General features: G+C 44.8%; 1 protein-coding gene across 1 annotated transcript in view; it reads left to right on the plus strand.

Annotated features, from left to right (window-relative positions):
• Window positions 1-3,619: 3,619 nt before the first annotated feature.
• Window positions 3,620-17,477, plus strand: part of dpys (dihydropyrimidinase) — a 53,366-nt gene continuing 39,508 nt past the window's right edge. The window contains exons 1-3 of the mRNA XM_029736336.1: window positions 3,620-4,212; window positions 7,483-7,641; window positions 8,601-8,780. Of these exons, the coding sequence (XP_029592196.1) occupies window positions 3,961-4,212; window positions 7,483-7,641; window positions 8,601-8,780 (591 nt within the window). The 5' untranslated portion in view covers window positions 3,620-3,960. The remainder of the gene's footprint in view (window positions 4,213-7,482; window positions 7,642-8,600; window positions 8,781-17,477) is intronic.

Below are 17,477 nucleotides of genomic sequence, written 5' to 3' on the forward strand. Positions count from 1 at the left end.
ACTCAATAAGGACACTAGGACTGCAAATTGTGTGGATATTCAAGTTGTGACAGACAGAGGACAAACCAGTTGAAATGTTACTCAATGGTGCCATCTAGTGTTTGGAAAAATACCCTGTCTGAGACAGACGAAGATCCAAACCCTCTGGTAACATATACGTTTGAACAACAATAATCGGTTATATTTGCTGCATTAATTTGATTGCTTTGTCTACGGATTCATCTGCCTTGCAATTATAAGTGTAGCATTAAAACACTAATTAATTAACTCAATTGTGGGTAGATTGATTAATTCTAAATAAACATGAGATTGCTGCAGCAAACGAGCTCTGCAACAGCGTGGAGACATCTGGGACTGAGAGGAGAAGACATTTTGATTATCTTCAGACATGTGTAGTTGCAAATCTTTTAATTAACATGAGGAGATAGTGAGGTTGTAGAACATCTACAGTAGCTGTCTGTTATGTTTTCTCATATTTGGTCACTTTATCAATGAGAAATGAGGCAGCGGATTTCAAATGCAGTGGTACTAGTGAAGGGGATCGATCTATACTGGGGCATATCCAGCATCACCTTTCAAGATGATTCTTTTTTTGAATGGGGCCTGTATACGCAAATTCAGCTACCAAAAAAGATAATTAAATTAAGATCAAACAAAGCAGATGGTCACATAAATCATCTTTTCACATGTTGGAATGTTGCCCTTATTACAGAACAATGAATCACATTATGTTCTGGAATAGTTTGGCCATTCTGCTCTTGATCAAATAAGACTATCAAGAAATTGGTTGAAATGTAATTGGTTTGAAAATACAACATTTATTTTAAAAAATAGGGTGGTTAATAAGGTTATATTCAAGCTGAAGAAAACATATCATGTTAGAATATTATGCTTTTTTCCCTTGACTTCTACCTACAGTACAGTGCAGTATCACATGCATCATTTCTCATGCCACAGAGTAGGCTAACTAGGCTAACTAAACATGGTTCAGAACAGGGGTTCAGTGGAGGGGGTTGAACACTCTGTATCAATACAATCCAATGCTTGAAATAGAGAGAGCAGTCAGTCAAAAAGCTCTCCTTTCTGAGGCTCTGTCAGCATCTGCACATACAGAAAAGCCTCATCAGAGAGATACTGCTAAAGTGCATGTAATACTTTAGAGATTTAATGCAGGTTTTAATTGGATAGAGGCCCATTATTTTTCAATACAGAAGGGGCAGTGAGGCACAAAAAGCTCTTGAATATTTTTGCAAATCGTGTTCAACAGCATAATGATTAACCATGGCACTAAATTTGCCTCACAAAATGAAAAGCAAACTTCATGCAAGGCGTAATTTAATTGTTTCCCTTCACATTTTCTGCCTCTCCATTGTTGGAAGCTTAACATTTTTAGAGTCTGCTTAACAGCTGCCTGCCTTGTGATGCTTGAGCTGCAACAATGTGATTGACAAATGTTTTGAAGTACTGTTGTCGCAGTGCGTTTTCACCTCCATACAGTCCCAATTTTTTCCACTTAGTTCTATTGATTACAGATCATCTACAGATAATTGATAGATCATTATGTATGGAGGACTGATCATTTGAAATCTCTCTTTCAGTATCTGAGATTGTGTGTTTCCAAGGGTATGAGTGAAATAAGGAATACCGTTTTAAAATCCAGTTCAGATTTTTTATTACTATATATCAAATAAATGCAATATAATTTCAATATAACCAACACAATATAGAGATTTGTTTACTCTAGTCTAGGTATTACGTTTACTCAGGTTAAGATCATTTGACATAAATAGGATAATCATGTAATTCAAATGTGGAATCATTTTAAACACTTGTTGGTTTGTTTATGGTAGTTTATGATTCTAGGATTATGAAAGAATGAGACAAATTTATATTAGTCCTTTCAATGTCTTTTCAATCTGAAGAGAACACTGCCATCTGGGCAACAATTAGTGTAAATGCAATCTACCAGTCTGGGTCTATGGATGTCTGTGTTTCCTTAACACTTCTGAAACCTTATGGGGCAAAGAACATACAACAAAAGATGAATCAGATTGAGCACGTATGCTTTCCCTATAATGTGCATTCTTTCAAAACACATTTTTGTAGACATCTGTAAGCATAAAAAAGATGCTAAAGAGGTATAAAAGATAATGCAGTACCAGGAAGAAGCAGGAACTCCCTTTATTAGAGCACACAGAGGTAATGAAGGGGATCAATAGGATTAGAAAATAGTTTAAAGCATTTTCTGTTTTGCCAGAACATTTTAAATTGAAATGGGAAAAGTGTAACTGTTATACCAGTAAATAATAAGTAAGTATTACAAAGATTGGAAAAATTAGGACATTCTGAGCTAAAACCAAAAACAATCAAATCACTTTGAAGAACAATGGCCATTTTGGCACTTTTTAATTTATATCACCCTCTGCTCGGTTTAGCATTCCCAGGATATATATCTTTTTTTTACAGTTACACCTGACCTGTGTAGTACAGGGAACAACAAGGCTCAGCGGCAGCTTTCTAAATCCACCCTGAATCGGAACTTTGTTCATGCCGCATCGAGAGTTTTTGTTAGTTACAAGATGCCGCTGCTGCCTCATTGGTTTGTCTTCTACTGATTAGGGCTCTCATCTTATGTAAATCCTCTTAAGTCACATGCTATTGTTTATTGCAGTACTGTGAAGGTTAGGTGTTTAAGCCCTGTGCACTGTCTTATCTCCCTACCACATGCATCTTTGTCTCTCCAATGTCTCTGTTTTTTTATTCTATTTTTAATATGCTAATGGTTGAAAAAAGTTGTGGGAACTGAACTGATGTGATGTTCTTGTTGACAACCAATCCACTGCACTGAAATGCTAATCTCTCCCAGTGGCTAACAACAAAAACGGTTCAGGAGACAAAGAGATGTGACGTGTTGAGTGCTCCAAGAATATCACAATGTTATCTGAAAGTCTGTGGTTTTAGTTTACCTACTGAATGCATCCTCAGAAATACACTTTGGTCAGCTTCTAGTGGGCAGAGAATGGGGCAAAGAGAAAATGTAGCATTTTTAAAGCACGTTTTCTGTCATTCTAAACATTTTGCAATGGGGTGGAGAGACATTTTTGCCGTTTTAAAGCTAATTTCCTGAAATTCTACACCTTTTGCCATGACTTTTGTTAATATGATATCTGAGTGAGAGTAAATAACAATATCAATGTGGTCCCTCTGGAGGTCTGGTTTCCTTCGTGTTTGGTCGGTAATTCAGCCATGATTACTACAAGTTTAGATAGCTGCTGGGTAGACTAATTTAACAATCTAAACAATGTTAGCTGACGTGTTAATTGAGTGACAGTCAATGACTGACATAACAAGAGGAATACTGCTGATGCACAACCAAATTTCCACCTTGTGTATTCTACTATTCTAACTCTCAACAGTAAGTTGAGACCCCAGCTGAGTTCCTGGCAGCCGGCATGAGGCCCTAGGCAACCGCATGAGGCCCTAGGCAACCGCTTAAGCCAAGGGCTGGCTCTGGCTGTAACCTCAGACTAACCTCATGTTCTGGGAATGTTGGAAAGCAAGAAGTCAGCAATCCATTAATCATTTGCCTATTTGTGGAAAGGGCTGACCGCCCAACATAAAATTGGTGGTCCCTGGAGCTTCATGGAAACACACACACTTTAGGCTTACTGCAAGTTCATTTCTTTGTCACTTTCTACCAGACAATTTTAACTTGCTCATGCTTGCCATCTGTGATCTGGATAAATAGAGTGAAACGTTTTTTTTCTGGAAGTAATGTCCTTGGGCCCTGCAAGCCTCGTCAAGTTTGCTAAATAGTGCGAAATCTAGGCTATTTCCTGGGAATGTCTTTTTTTCTCTTTCTCTTTTTGTGAGAGGTGTGTCCACTTCTGAAATATTTGTTTGTTGTGTAACCCATATCTAACTGACATAGACCTATGCCCAGCGCTTCTAAAAGAAACAATGTTAAACCAAAGCAGGATTCTTATAAAAGGAGGGAAAATTGTGAACGAGGATTGTTCCATTATCAGCGATGTCTACGTTGAAAACGGAAGAATTAAAGAAGTCGGATTAAATCTCCAAATCCCGGCTGGAGTTACCGTCATAGATGCCACCGATAAACTGGTGATACCAGGTGGTATCGATACCCATACCCACATGGAGTTGGCATTTATGGGCACCAAAGCAGTAGATGATTTCCATATTGGAACTAAGGTGAAAATACTTTTGTGTTGCACGGTGTGTAGGCTATCTCTGGGTTAATCGGGTTTGCTTGATTTCACTGCATCAGGAAAATTCACAAGTAAAATCTGACAAAAATAATGACAGTGCCTTCAGAAGGTATCCATACCCCTTGACTTATTTCACATTTTGTTGGCTGAATTCTACATTTATTAAATGTATTTATTTCTCTCCCATCCCATCTACACACAAACAACTCATAATGACAAAGTGAAAAGATGTTCACAAATAAATGTATATAAGTATTCACACCCCTGAGTCAATATTTTGTAGAAGAACCTTTGGCAGTGCTTACAGATGTGAGCCTATCTGGGTAAGTCTCGAAGAGCTTTCCACACCTGGATTGTGCAACATTTGCACATCAGTCTTTTCAAAATTCTTCAAGCTCTGTCAAATTTGTTGTTAATCATTGCTAGTTAACCATTTTTAGGTATTGCTATAGATCTTCAAGTAGATTTAAGTCAAAACTGCAACTCAGGAATGTTCACTGACTTCTTGGTAAGCAACTCCAGTGTAGATTTGGCCTTGTGTCTTAAGTTATTGTCATGCTGAAAGGTGAATTCATCTCCCAGTGTCTGGTGGAAATCAGACTGAACCAGGTTTTCCTCTAGGATCTTGCCTGTGCTTAGCTCCATTCAGTTTGTTCTTTATCCTGAAAAACTCCCAGTTCTTAATGATTACAAGCATACTCATAACATGATGCAGCCACCACTATGCTTGAAAATATGGAGATTGGTACTCACTAATGTGCTGTATTGGATTTGCTCCAAACATAACACTTTGTATTGAGGACAAAACGTGAATTGCTTTGCCACAAATTTAGCAGTATTACTTTAGTGCCTTGTTTCAAACAGGATGCATGTTTTGGAATATTTTTATCCTGTATAAGCTTCCTTCTTTTCACTCTGTCAATTAGGTTAGTATTGTTGAGTAACTACAATGTTGTTGATCCGTCCTCAGTTTTCTTCTATCTCAGCCTTTAAACTCTGGTGAAATCCCTGAACAGTTTCCTTCCTCTCCGGCGACTGAGTTAGGAAGGACGCGTGTATCTTTGTAGTAACTGGGTGTATTGATACACCATCCAAAGTGTAATTAATAACTTTACCATGCTCAAAATGATATTTAATGTCTGCATTTTTATTTTTTTTACACATCTACTAATAGGTACCCTTCTTCGCAAGGCATTGGAAAACCTCCCTAATCTTTGTGGTTGAATCTGTGTTTGAAATTCAGTATTCGACTGAGGGACCTTACAAATAATTGTGTGGCGTACAGGGATGAGTTAGTCATTAAAAAATCATGTAAAACATTATATTATTGCACACAGAGTGAATCCATGCAACTTATTATCTGACTTGTTTAGCACGTTTTTATTCCTGAACTTATTTAGGCTTGCCATAACAAAGGGGTTGAATACTTATTGACTCTATCAGGTTTCAGGTATGACCCAGATGAAGACAGTGTCGAAGAAACATTGTACTTGTAGTACAGAGGCAGGCAAACGACAGGTCAAAGGCAGGCAGAGGTCAGTAATCCAGAGAGGGCGCAAAAGGTCCAGGCAAATTTTTAAGCACATTTTTACTCCTGAACTTATTTAGGCTTGGCATAACAAGACATTTCAGCTATTCATTTTTAATTAATATGTAAACACTTCAAAAAACATAATTCCACTTTTACAATATGGGGTATTGTGTGTAGGCCACTGACAAAATATCTAAATGTAATCCATTTTAAATTCAGGCTGTAACAACAAAATGTGGGTGTGAATACTTTCTGAAGGCACTGTATGTCTTTTCTGTATTACAGGTGGGCTACATAAAACCCTATTTAATGAAGTTTAAAACATACTGTACCTTTACATAACTAAAAACATGTAGGATATTAAACAGAAAAAGCATTATAAGGTGCAGTAGATGCTGCAGATAATGTATATACAGTTGAACCTGTGGATGTATTTCAAGGCCTACCTTCAAACTCAGTTCCTCTTTGCTTGACATCATGGGAAAATCAAAAGAAATCAGCCAAGACCTCAGAAACACCTGAAGGTACCACTTTCATCTGTACAGACAATAGTACGCAAGTATAAACACCAGGGGACCACACAGCCATCATACCACTCAGGAAGGAGACGCGTTCTGTCTCCTAGAGATGAACTTACTTTGGTGCGAAAAGTGCAACTCAAAGAACAGCAAAGGATCCTGGGGAAGATGCTGGAGGAAACAGGTACAAAAGTATCTATATCCACACTAAAGCGAGTCCTATATCGACATAATCTGAAAGGCCACTCAGCAAGGAAGAAGCCACTGCTCCAAAACCGCCATAAAAAAGCCAGACTACGGTTTGCAACTGCACATGGAAACAAAGATTGTACATTTTGGAAAAATGTCCTCTGGTCTGATAAAACAAAAATAGAACTGTTTGGCCATAATGACCATTGTTATCTTTGGAGGAAAAAGGGGGAGGCTTGCAAGCCAAAGAACAACATCCCAACTGTGAAGCACAGGGGTGGCAGCATCATGTTGTGGGGGTGCTTTGCTGCAGGAAGGAAGGACTGGTGCACTTCACAAAATAGATGGCATCATGAGGGAGGACAACTATGTGGATATATTGAAGCAACATCTCAAGGCATCAGTCAGGAAGTTAAAGCTTGGTCGCAATTGAGTCTTCCAAATGGACAATGACCGCAAGCATACTTCCAAAGTTGTAGCAAAATGGCTGAAGGACAACAAAGTCAAGGTATTGGAGTGGCCATCACAAAGTCCTGACCTCAATCCCATAGAAATGTGTGGGCAGAACTGAAAAAGCGTGCGCGAGCAAGGAGGCCTACAAACCTGACTCATTTACACCAGCTCTGTCAGGAGGAATGGGCCAAAATTCACCAAACTTATTGTGGGAAGCTTGTAGAAGGCTACCCGAAATGTTTGACCCAAGTTAAACAATTTAAAGGCAATGCTACTAAATACTAATTGAGTGTATGTAAACTTCTGACCCACTGGGAAGGTGATGAAAGAAATAAAAGCTCAAATAAATCACTCTACTATTATTCTGACATTTCACAGTCTTAAAATAAAGTGGTGATCCTAACTGACCTAAAACAGGGAATTTCTACTTGGATTAAATGTCAGGAATTGTGAAAAACTGAGTTTAAATGTATTTGGCGGACCACCCTACTGGATATACCCCATTACACCCCCCTAAACCCTAACCACCTCTCTAAACCCTAACCCTGCTCTTTGTACCCAGGCTGCCCTGGCAGGAGGGACCACCATGATCCTAGACTTTGTGATCCCCCAGAGAGGCACGTCCCTGCTGGAGGCCTATGATAGGTGGAGGGACACGGCTGACGCCAAGGTCTGCTGCGACTACTCCCTCCATGTGGCAGTCACATGGTGGAGCGACAAGGTAGTGCCCCCTGTTATATCTATAATCTATTTTCTATCCTGAAAAAAAGTGTGCATCAGACTCATGCTCATGTGTGACGAGGTACCCTTCCCTGCACCCTGTATTGCTTTACCAAGCGAGAGACCGGGGTTCAGATCCAACAGGTTACATTTGTACAGATTATTACAAAAATTATGAAACATTCCTGTCCCAGAATGAAATGTTTCATTTATTTGTCTTGATCTGTGAATGTTTTGTGAGATTGGGCAAGGCTTAGAACTTTGTTTGTTCTGGCCTGATGCCATCAAATCTACAGGGATTTTATAAAATAGCAGACTTGTTTTAAAAATGAGGGACACTTACTGTAGATTCAATCCGATCAGCGTTATAGCACAGTTGACATTTAAAGGTAATTTCCGTTTGAGACAAAATATGTGTTTATGGTGAATGCTGCCTCCGCCAATGTGGGAAAATTGCCTTTAAAGGGTGCATATCCGACAAATCCCAGCCTTAATCTTTGCAATATCTACTTTAGTTAAAAACTGGGTGGTTTGAGCCTTGAATGCTGATTGGCTGACAGCTGTGGTATATCAGACCATATACCACGGGTATTACAAAACATTTATTTTTACTGCTCTAATTACGTTGGTAACCAGTTCATAATAGCAATAAGGCACCTCGGGGGTTTGTGATATATGGCCAATATACCACGGCTAAGGGCTGTGTCCAGGCACTCCGCGTTGCATCGTGCTAAGAACAGCCCTTAGCCGTGTTATATTGGCTTTATACCACACCTCCTCGGGCCTTATTGCTTAAATAACATCCCAACAGGAAATAGCATGTGGTAATAGACTCCATGGAGAGCTGGGATGGACAGTATGTCAATACATGGTTTTTACAGAAATGTTAACAGTCTTATCTCTCAGCATTTAAAAGAAAAGCAAGCTAAACTAATTAGCTTTTTGCTAAACCCATTCTAGGTCAAAATGGAAATGGAGACTTTGGCCAAAGAGAAAGGTGTCAACTCCTTCAAGATGTTCATGGCATACAAGGATGTGTTCATGCTTCAAGACCATGAGCTGTATGCTGCGTTTTCCCAATGCAAAGAGATTGGAGCTATAGCCCAGGTGCACGCAGAGAATGGAGACCTTATTGCAGAGGTATTCCCAAACATTTCTGACCACAACACAGTCAATATGGCTCAAACATGGGGTTTGTTCAGTTTACTTCAACGTTTGCGGCGTTGTGTGACGGTTTGAATCGAACGACACATTGCCTCCAAAAGGTACACACCATTCATCAACAGCATTTGAGGTAAGTTTGCTCCCTTTTAGTAGGTGTGGTGAGGTGTGCCCTGATCAATTTAAGTGTGACCATTTGAAATTGTAAAAATCGTGCAGCAAACCATACGGTAATTGCCATCTGGGTCACCATAATCACAATATTCTTCTACTGGTCGTTAAGTACATTAACGCTTTTGTTGAATTTAACATTGCACACTGTTCTGTCGCACCTGAGAAAAGAATATGGGTGTGTTAAAAAGGAACCATGGAACCTTGTGGGTAACAATGTACCCATACAATATCCCATGAACCAGGACAGAACAAAGGTTAACTTAACAACTGCTGGTGAGAAATTACCTATTTTGACAGACTAAGCAAATACATAATTTTTAAAGGGTCAGTCACGAGTTCCTATTAACTGTCCACTCAGTGTGTAAGTATTCCAGAGGTCATTGGTTTAGGTTAATATTTAATCCTGATGAAGCCTAATAGAAGACTAGACTAAAAATGTACAAGCCAAGCAAACCTTAACCCTGTCCAAGCCACGCAAAACTTAACCCTGTCCAAGCCACGCAAAACTTAACCCTGCCCAAGCCACGCAAAACTGAACCCTGTCCAAGCCACGCAAAACTGAACCCTGTCCAAGCCACGCAAAACTGAATGATGTCCAAGCCACGCAAAACTGAACCCTGTCCAAGCCACGCAAAACTGAACCCTGTCCAAGCCACGCAAAACTGAACCCTGTCCAAGCCACGCAAAACTGAACCCTGTCCAAGCCACGCAAAACTTAACCCTGTCCAAGCCACGCAAAACTTAACCCTGTCCAAGCCACGCAAAACTTAACCCTGTCCAAGCCACGCAAAACTTAACCCTGTCCAAGCCACGCAAAACCTAACCCTGTCCAAGCCACGCAAAACTTAACCCTGTCCAAGCCACGCAAAACTAACCCTGTCCAAGCCACGCAAAACGAACCCTGTCCAAGCCACGCAAAACTAACCCTGTCCAAGCCACACAAAACTAACCCTGTCCAAGCCACGCAAAACTAACCCTGTCCAAGCCACGCAAAACTAACCCTATCCAAGCCACGTCAAACCAACCCGATCCAAGCCATGCAAAACTAACCCTGACCAAAACCCATGTAAAACTACCCCTATCCAAGCCACGTCAAACCAACCTTATCCAAGCCACGTCAAACCAACCCTATCCAAGCCATGTCAAAACCAACCCTATCCAAGCCACGTCAAAACCAACCCTATCCAAGCCACGTCAAAACCAACTCTATCCAAGCCACGTCAAAACCAACCCTATCCAAGCCACGTCAAACAACCCTATCCAAGCCACGTCAAACCAACCCTATCCAAGCCACGTCAAACCAACCCTTTCCAAGCCATGTCAAACCAGCCCTATCCACGCCACGCAAAACTAACCCTATCCAAGCCACGCAAAACCAACCCTATCCACGCCACGCAAAACCAACCCTATCCAAGCCACGTCAAAACCAACCCTATCCAAGCCACGTCAAACCAACCCTATCCAAGCCACGTCAAACCAACCCTATCCAAGCCACGTCAAACCAACCCTATCCAAGCCACGCAAAACCAACCCTATCCAAGCCACGCAAAACCAACCCTATCCACGCCACGCAAAACCAACCCTATCCACGCCACGCAAAACTAACCCTATCCACGCCACGCAAAACTAGCCCTATCCACGCCACGCAAAACTAACCCTATCCACGCCACGCAAAACTAACCCTATCCACGCCACGCAAAACTAACCCTATCCAAGCGACGCAAAACGAACCCTATCCAAGCGACGCAAAACTAACCCTATCCAAGCGACGCAAAACTAACCCTATCCAAGCGACGCAAAACTAACCCTATCCAAGCGACGAAAAACTAACCCTATCCAAGCGACGCAAAACTAACCCTATCCAAGCGACGCAAAACGAACCCTATCCAAGCGACACAAAACGAACCTTATCCAAGCGACTCAAAACTAACCCTATCCAAGCCACGCAAAACTAACCATATCCACGCAAAACTAACCATATCCACGCCACGCAAAACTAGCCCTATCCAAGCCATGTAAAACTAACTCTGTCCAAACCCGTGAAAAACTAACCCTATCCACGCCATCCAAAACTAACCCTATCCACGCCATGCAAAACTAACCCTATCCACGCCCTGCAAAACTAACCCTATCCACGCCATGCAAAACTAACCCTATTCAAGCCATGCAAAACTAACCCCATGCAAGCCATGTAAAACTAACCCCATGCAAGCCATGTAAAACTAACCCCATGCAAGCCATGTAAAACTAACCCCATGCAAGCCATGTAAAACTAAACCCATGCAAGCCATGTAAAACTAACCCCATGCAAGCCATGTAAAACTAACCCCATCCAAGCCATGTAAAACTAACCCCATCCAAGCCATGTAAAACTAACCCCATCCAAGCCATGTAAAACTAACCCCATCCAAGCCATGTAAAACTAACCCCATCCAGGCCATGTAAAACTAACCCCATCCAGGCCATGTAAAACTAACCCCATCCAGGCCATGTAAAACTAACCCCATCCAGGCCATGTAAAACTAACCCCATCCAGGCCATGTAAAACTAACCCCATTCAGGCCATGTAAAACTAACCCCATGCAAGCCATGTAAAACTAACCACATGCAAGCCATGTAAAACTAACCACATGCAAGCCATGCAAAGCTAACCCGATCCAAGCCATGTAAAACTAACTCTGTCCAAACCCATGAAAAACTAACCCTGTCCAAGCCATGTAAAACTAACCCTATCCAAGCCATATAAAACGAACCATATGAGACCCCCGCAAAACTAAACCTAACCATTCCACGTGAAACTAAACCTACCCACGCCACGCAAAACTAACCCTATCCACGCCACGCAAAACTAACCCTATCCACGCCACGCAAAACTAACCCTATCCACGCCACGCAAAACTAACCCTATCCACGCCACGCAAAACTAACCCTATCCACGCCACGCAAAACTAACCCTATCCACGCCACGCAAAACTAACCCTATCCAAACCACGCAAAACAAACCCTATCCAAGCGACGCAAAACGAACCCTATTCAAGCCACTCAAAACTAACCCTATCCACGCCAAACTAACCATATCCACACCACGCAAAACTAGCCCTATCCAAGCCATGTAAAACTAACCACATGCATGCCATGTAAAACTAACTCTGTCCAAAGCCCATGTAAAACTAACCCGATCCAAGCCATGTAAAACTCTGTCCAAGCCCATGAAAAACTAACCCTATCCAAGCCAAGTAAAACTAAACCTATCCAAGCCATGTAAAACTAACCCTATCCAAGCCATGTAAAACTAACCCTATCCAAGCCATGTAAAACTAACCCTATCCAGGACATGTAAAACTAACCCCATGCAAGCCATGTAAAACTAACTACATGCAAGCCATGCAAAACTAACCACATGCAAGCCATGCATAGCTAACCCGATCCAAGCCATGTAAAACTAACTCTGTCCAAACCCATGAAAAACTAACCCTGTCCAAGCCATGTAAAACTAACCCTATCCAAGCCATATAAAACAAACCATATGAGACCCCCGCAAAACTAAACCTACCCACGCCACGTGAAACTAAACCTACCCATGCCACGCAAAACTAACCCTATCCACGCCACACAAAACTAACCCTATCCACGCCACGCAAAACTAACCCTATCCACGCCACGCAAAACTAACCCTATCCACGCCACGCAAAACTAACCCTATCCACGCCACGCAAATCTAACCCTATCCACGCCACGCAAAACTAACCCTATCCACGCCACGCAAAACTAACCCTATCCACGCCACGCAAAACTAACCCTATCCACGCCACGCAAAACTAACCCTATCCAAGCCACGCAAAACTAACCCTATCCAAGCCACGCAAAACGAACCCTATCCAAGTGACGCAAAACGAACCCTATCCAAGCCACTCAAAACTAACCCTATCCACGCCAAACTAACCATATCCACGCCACGCAAAACTGAACCCTGTCCAAGCCACGCAAAACTGAACCCTGTCCAAGCCATGCAAAACTGAACCCTGTCCAAGCCACGCAAAACTTAACCCTGTCCAAGCCACGCAAAACTTAACCCTGTCCAAGCCACGCAAAACTAACCCTGTCCAAGCCACGCAAAACTAACCCTGTCCAAGCCACACAAAACTAACCCTGTCCAAGCCACGCAAAACTAACCCTGTCCAAGCCACGCAAAACGAACCCTGTCCAAGCCACGCAAAACTAACCCTGTCCAAGCCATGCAAAACTAACCCTATCCAAGCCACGTCAAACCAACCCTATCCAAGCCACGTCAAACCAACCCTATCCAAGCCACGTCAAAACCAACCCTATCCAAGCCACGTCAAAACCAACCCTATTCAAGCCACGTCAAAACCAACCCTATCCAAGCCACGTCAAAACCAACCCTATCCAAGCCACGTCAAACCAACCCTATCCAAGCCACGTTAAACCAACCCTATCCAAGCCACGTCAAACCAGCCCTATCCACGCCACGCAAAACTAACCCTATCCAAGCCACGCAAAACCAACCCTATCCACGCCACGCAAAACCAACCCTATCCACGCGACGCAAAACCAACCCTATCCAAGCCACGTCAAAACCAACCCTATCCAAGCCACATCAAACCAACCCTATCCAAACCACGTCAAACCAACCCTATCCAAGCCACGTCAAACCAACCCTATCCAAGCCACGCAAAACCAACCCTATCCAAGCCACGCAAAACCAACCCTATCCACGCCACGCAAAACCGACCCTATCCACGGCACGCAAAACTAACCCTATCCACGCCACGCAAAACTAACCCTATCCACGCCACGCAAAACTAACCCTATCCACGCCACGCAAAACTAACCCTATCCAAGCGACGCAAAACGAACCCTATCAAAGCGACGCAAAACTAACCCTATCCAAGCGACGCAAAACTAACCCTATCCAAGCGACGCAAAACTAACCCTATCTAAGCGACGCAAAACGAACCCTATCCAAGTGACGCAAAACGAACCCTATCCACGCCACGCAAAACTAACCCTATCCACGCCACGCAAAACTAACCCTATCCACGCCACGCAAAACTAACCCTATCCACGCCACGCAAATCTAACCCTATCCACGCCACGCAAAACTAACCCTATCCACGCCACGCAAAACTAACCCTATCCACGCCACGCAAAACTAACCCTATCCACGCCACGCAAAACTAACCCTATCCAAGCCACGCAAAACTAACCCTATCCAAGCCACGCAAAACGAACCCTATCCAAGTGACGCAAAACGAACCCTATCCAAGCCACTCAAAACTAACCCTATCCACGCCAAACTAACCATATCCACGCCACGCAAAACTGAACCCTGTCCAAGCCACGCAAAACTGAACCCTGTCCAAGCCATGCAAAACTGAACCCTGTCCAAGCCACGCAAAACTTAACCCTGTCCAAGCCACGCAAAACTTAACCCTGTCCAAGCCACGCAAAACTAACCCTGTCCAAGCCACGCAAAACTAACCCTGTCCAAGCCACACAAAACTAACCCTGTCCAAGCCACGCAAAACTAACCCTGTCCAAGCCACGCAAAACGAACCCTGTCCAAGCCACGCAAAACTAACCCTGTCCAAGCCATGCAAAACTAACCCTATCCAAGCCACGTCAAACCAACCCTATCCAAGCCACGTCAAACCAACCCTATCCAAGCCACGTCAAAACCAACCCTATCCAAGCCACGTCAAAACCAACCCTATTCAAGCCACGTCAAAACCAACCCTATCCAAGCCACGTCAAAACCAACCCTATCCAAGCCACGTCAAACCAACCCTATCCAAGCCACGTCAAACCAACCCTATCCAAGCCACGTCAAACCAGCCCTATCCACGCCACGCAAAACTAACCCTATCCAAGCCACGCAAAACCAACCCTATCCACGCCACGCAAAACCAACCCTATCCACGCGACGCAAAACCAACCCTATCCAAGCCACGTCAAAACCAACCCTATCCAAGCCACATCAAACCAACCCTATCCAAACCACGTCAAACCAACCCTATCCAAGCCACGTCAAACCAACCCTATCCAAGCCACGCAAAACCAACCCTATCCAAGCCACGCAAAACCAACCCTATCCACGCCACGCAAAACCGACCCTATCCACGCCACGCAAAACTAACCCTATCCACGCCACGCAAAACTAACCCTATCCACGCCACGCAAAACTAACCCTATCCACGCCACGCAAAACTAACCCTATCCAAGCGACGCAAAACGAACCCTATCAAAGCGACGCAAAACTAACCCTATCCAAGCGACGCAAAACTAACCCTATCCAAGCGACGCAAAACTAACCCTATCCAAGCGACGCAAAACGAACCCTATCCAAGCGACACAAAACGAACCCTATCCAAGCGACTCAAAACTAACCCTATCTAAGCCACGCAAAACTAACCATATCCACGCAAAACTAACCATATCCACGCCACGCAAAACTAGCCCTATCCAAGCCATGTAAAACTAACCACATGCATGCCATGTAAAACTAACTCTGTCCAAACCTGTCACGTCCTGGCCAGTATATAAGGTTAATTGTTTGTAGTTTGGTCAGGGCGTGACAGAGGGTATTTGTTTTATGTGGTTCAGGGTGGTGTGTTTGGTTTAAGGGTGTTTGTTTTAGTAATTCCGGGTGTTGGTTTATGTTTAGGTATTTCTATGTGGAGTCTAGTATGTCTGTTTCTATGTCTGGTGAATTGGTGTTGGGACTCTCAGTTGAAGGCAGGTGTTGTCTATCTGCCTTTGATTGAGAGTCTCATAAATGAGGGTGTGTTTGTGTTTTGTGGGTGAGTGTTCTGTGTTCAGCCCTAGGCTTTGCCAGACTGTTAGTTGTTCGTTTTCGTATTTTGTTATTTTTGTATGTTCATTTTTGTAGTGAATAAAAATCAAGATGAGCATTCACGAACCTGCTGCGTATTGGTCCACATTTTCCGATGACGATTTCGCACTATCGTCAGAGGACGAAGACAACCGTGACAGAATCACCCACCTCCAAAGGACCAAGCAGCAGAGGAAGGAGCAGACGGCGTTCGAGCTGGACTGGCGGGAGAAGTGGACTTGGGAGGAAGTTCTGGACGGGGCCGGACCTTGGCATCAGGCTGGGGAGTATCGCCGCCCGCAGTGGGAAATAGAAACAGCCAAGGCAGAGAGGCGGTGGTACGAGGCCAGAGACGCGCTGAGGGAGAAGCACGAGAGGCACCCCCAACAATTTTTTTGGGGGGGGCACACGGGTAGTTTGGCTAGGCGAGGGAAGAGCCGGAAGCCAGCTACCCGTGGTTATATGGAGGAGCGTATGAGGTGGGGAGCGCCATGTTTCGCTGAAAAGCGCAATATCTCACCCATACGCACGCACAGTCCGGTGCGAGTTATTCCAGCCCCTCGCAGGTGCCGTGCTAGAGCAGGCATCCAGCCTGGTAGGAGGATGCCTGCGCAGCGCATCTGGTCGCCGGTACGCCTCCGAGGACCAGGCTACCCAACTCCCGCTCTACGCACGGCTACCATCAAGCCCCTGCACAGCCCAGTCTGCCCTGTACGAGCACTCCGCTCGTGCAGGGCTACTAGTTCCATCGAGCCAAGGCGGGTTGTGCAGGAGGTAAGATCTAGACCGGCTGTGCGCCTCCATAGCCCTGGGTTTCCAGCTCCTGTCTCTCGTGCGGACCCGGAAGTGCGTCCACCCAGTCCGACTCGTCCTGTTCCCGCTCCCCGCACTAATCGGCAAGTGCGTAAACCCAGCCTCGCCAGTCAACAGTCGTCGGAGCTGCCCGCCAGTCAACAGTCGTCGGAGCTGCCCGCCAGTCAACAGTCGTCGGAGCTGCCCGCCAGTCAACAGTCGTCGGAGCTGCCCGCCAGTCAACAGTCGTCGGAGCTGCCCGCCAGTCAACAGTCGTCGGAGCTGCCCGCCAGTCAACAGTCGTCGGAGCTGCCCGTCAGTCAACAGTCGTCGGAGCTGCCCGTCAGTCAACAGTCGTCGGAGCTGCCCGTCAGTCAACAGTCGTCGGAGCTGCCCGTCAGTCAACAGTCGTCGGAGCTGCCCGTCAGTCAACAGTCGCCGGAGTGGCCAGACTGCGCTGAACTGCCGGAGTGGCCAGACTGCGCTGAACTGCCGGAGTGGCCAGACTGCGCTGAACTGCCGGAGTGGCCAGACTGCCCTGAACTGCCGGAGTGGCCAGACTGCCCTGAACTGCCGGAGTGGCCAGACTGCCCTGAACTGCCGGAGTGGCCAGACTGCCCTGAACTGCCGGAGTGGCCAGACTGCGCTGAACTGCCGGAGTGGCCAGACTGCGCTGAACTGCCGGAGTGGCCAGACTGCGCTGAACTGCCGGAGTGGCCAGACTGCGCTGAACTGCCGGAGTGGCCAGACTGCGCTGAACTGCCGGAGTGGCCAGACTGCGCTGAACTGCCGGAGTGGCCAGACTGCGCTGAACTGCCGGTGTGGCCAGACTGCCCTGGCCTGCCGGTGTGGCCAGA

This window comes from Salmo trutta, chromosome 37 (assembly GCF_901001165.1).
Source record: "Salmo trutta chromosome 37, fSalTru1.1, whole genome shotgun sequence".
In the NCBI taxonomy this organism is placed as follows: domain Eukaryota; kingdom Metazoa; phylum Chordata; class Actinopteri; order Salmoniformes; family Salmonidae; genus Salmo; species Salmo trutta.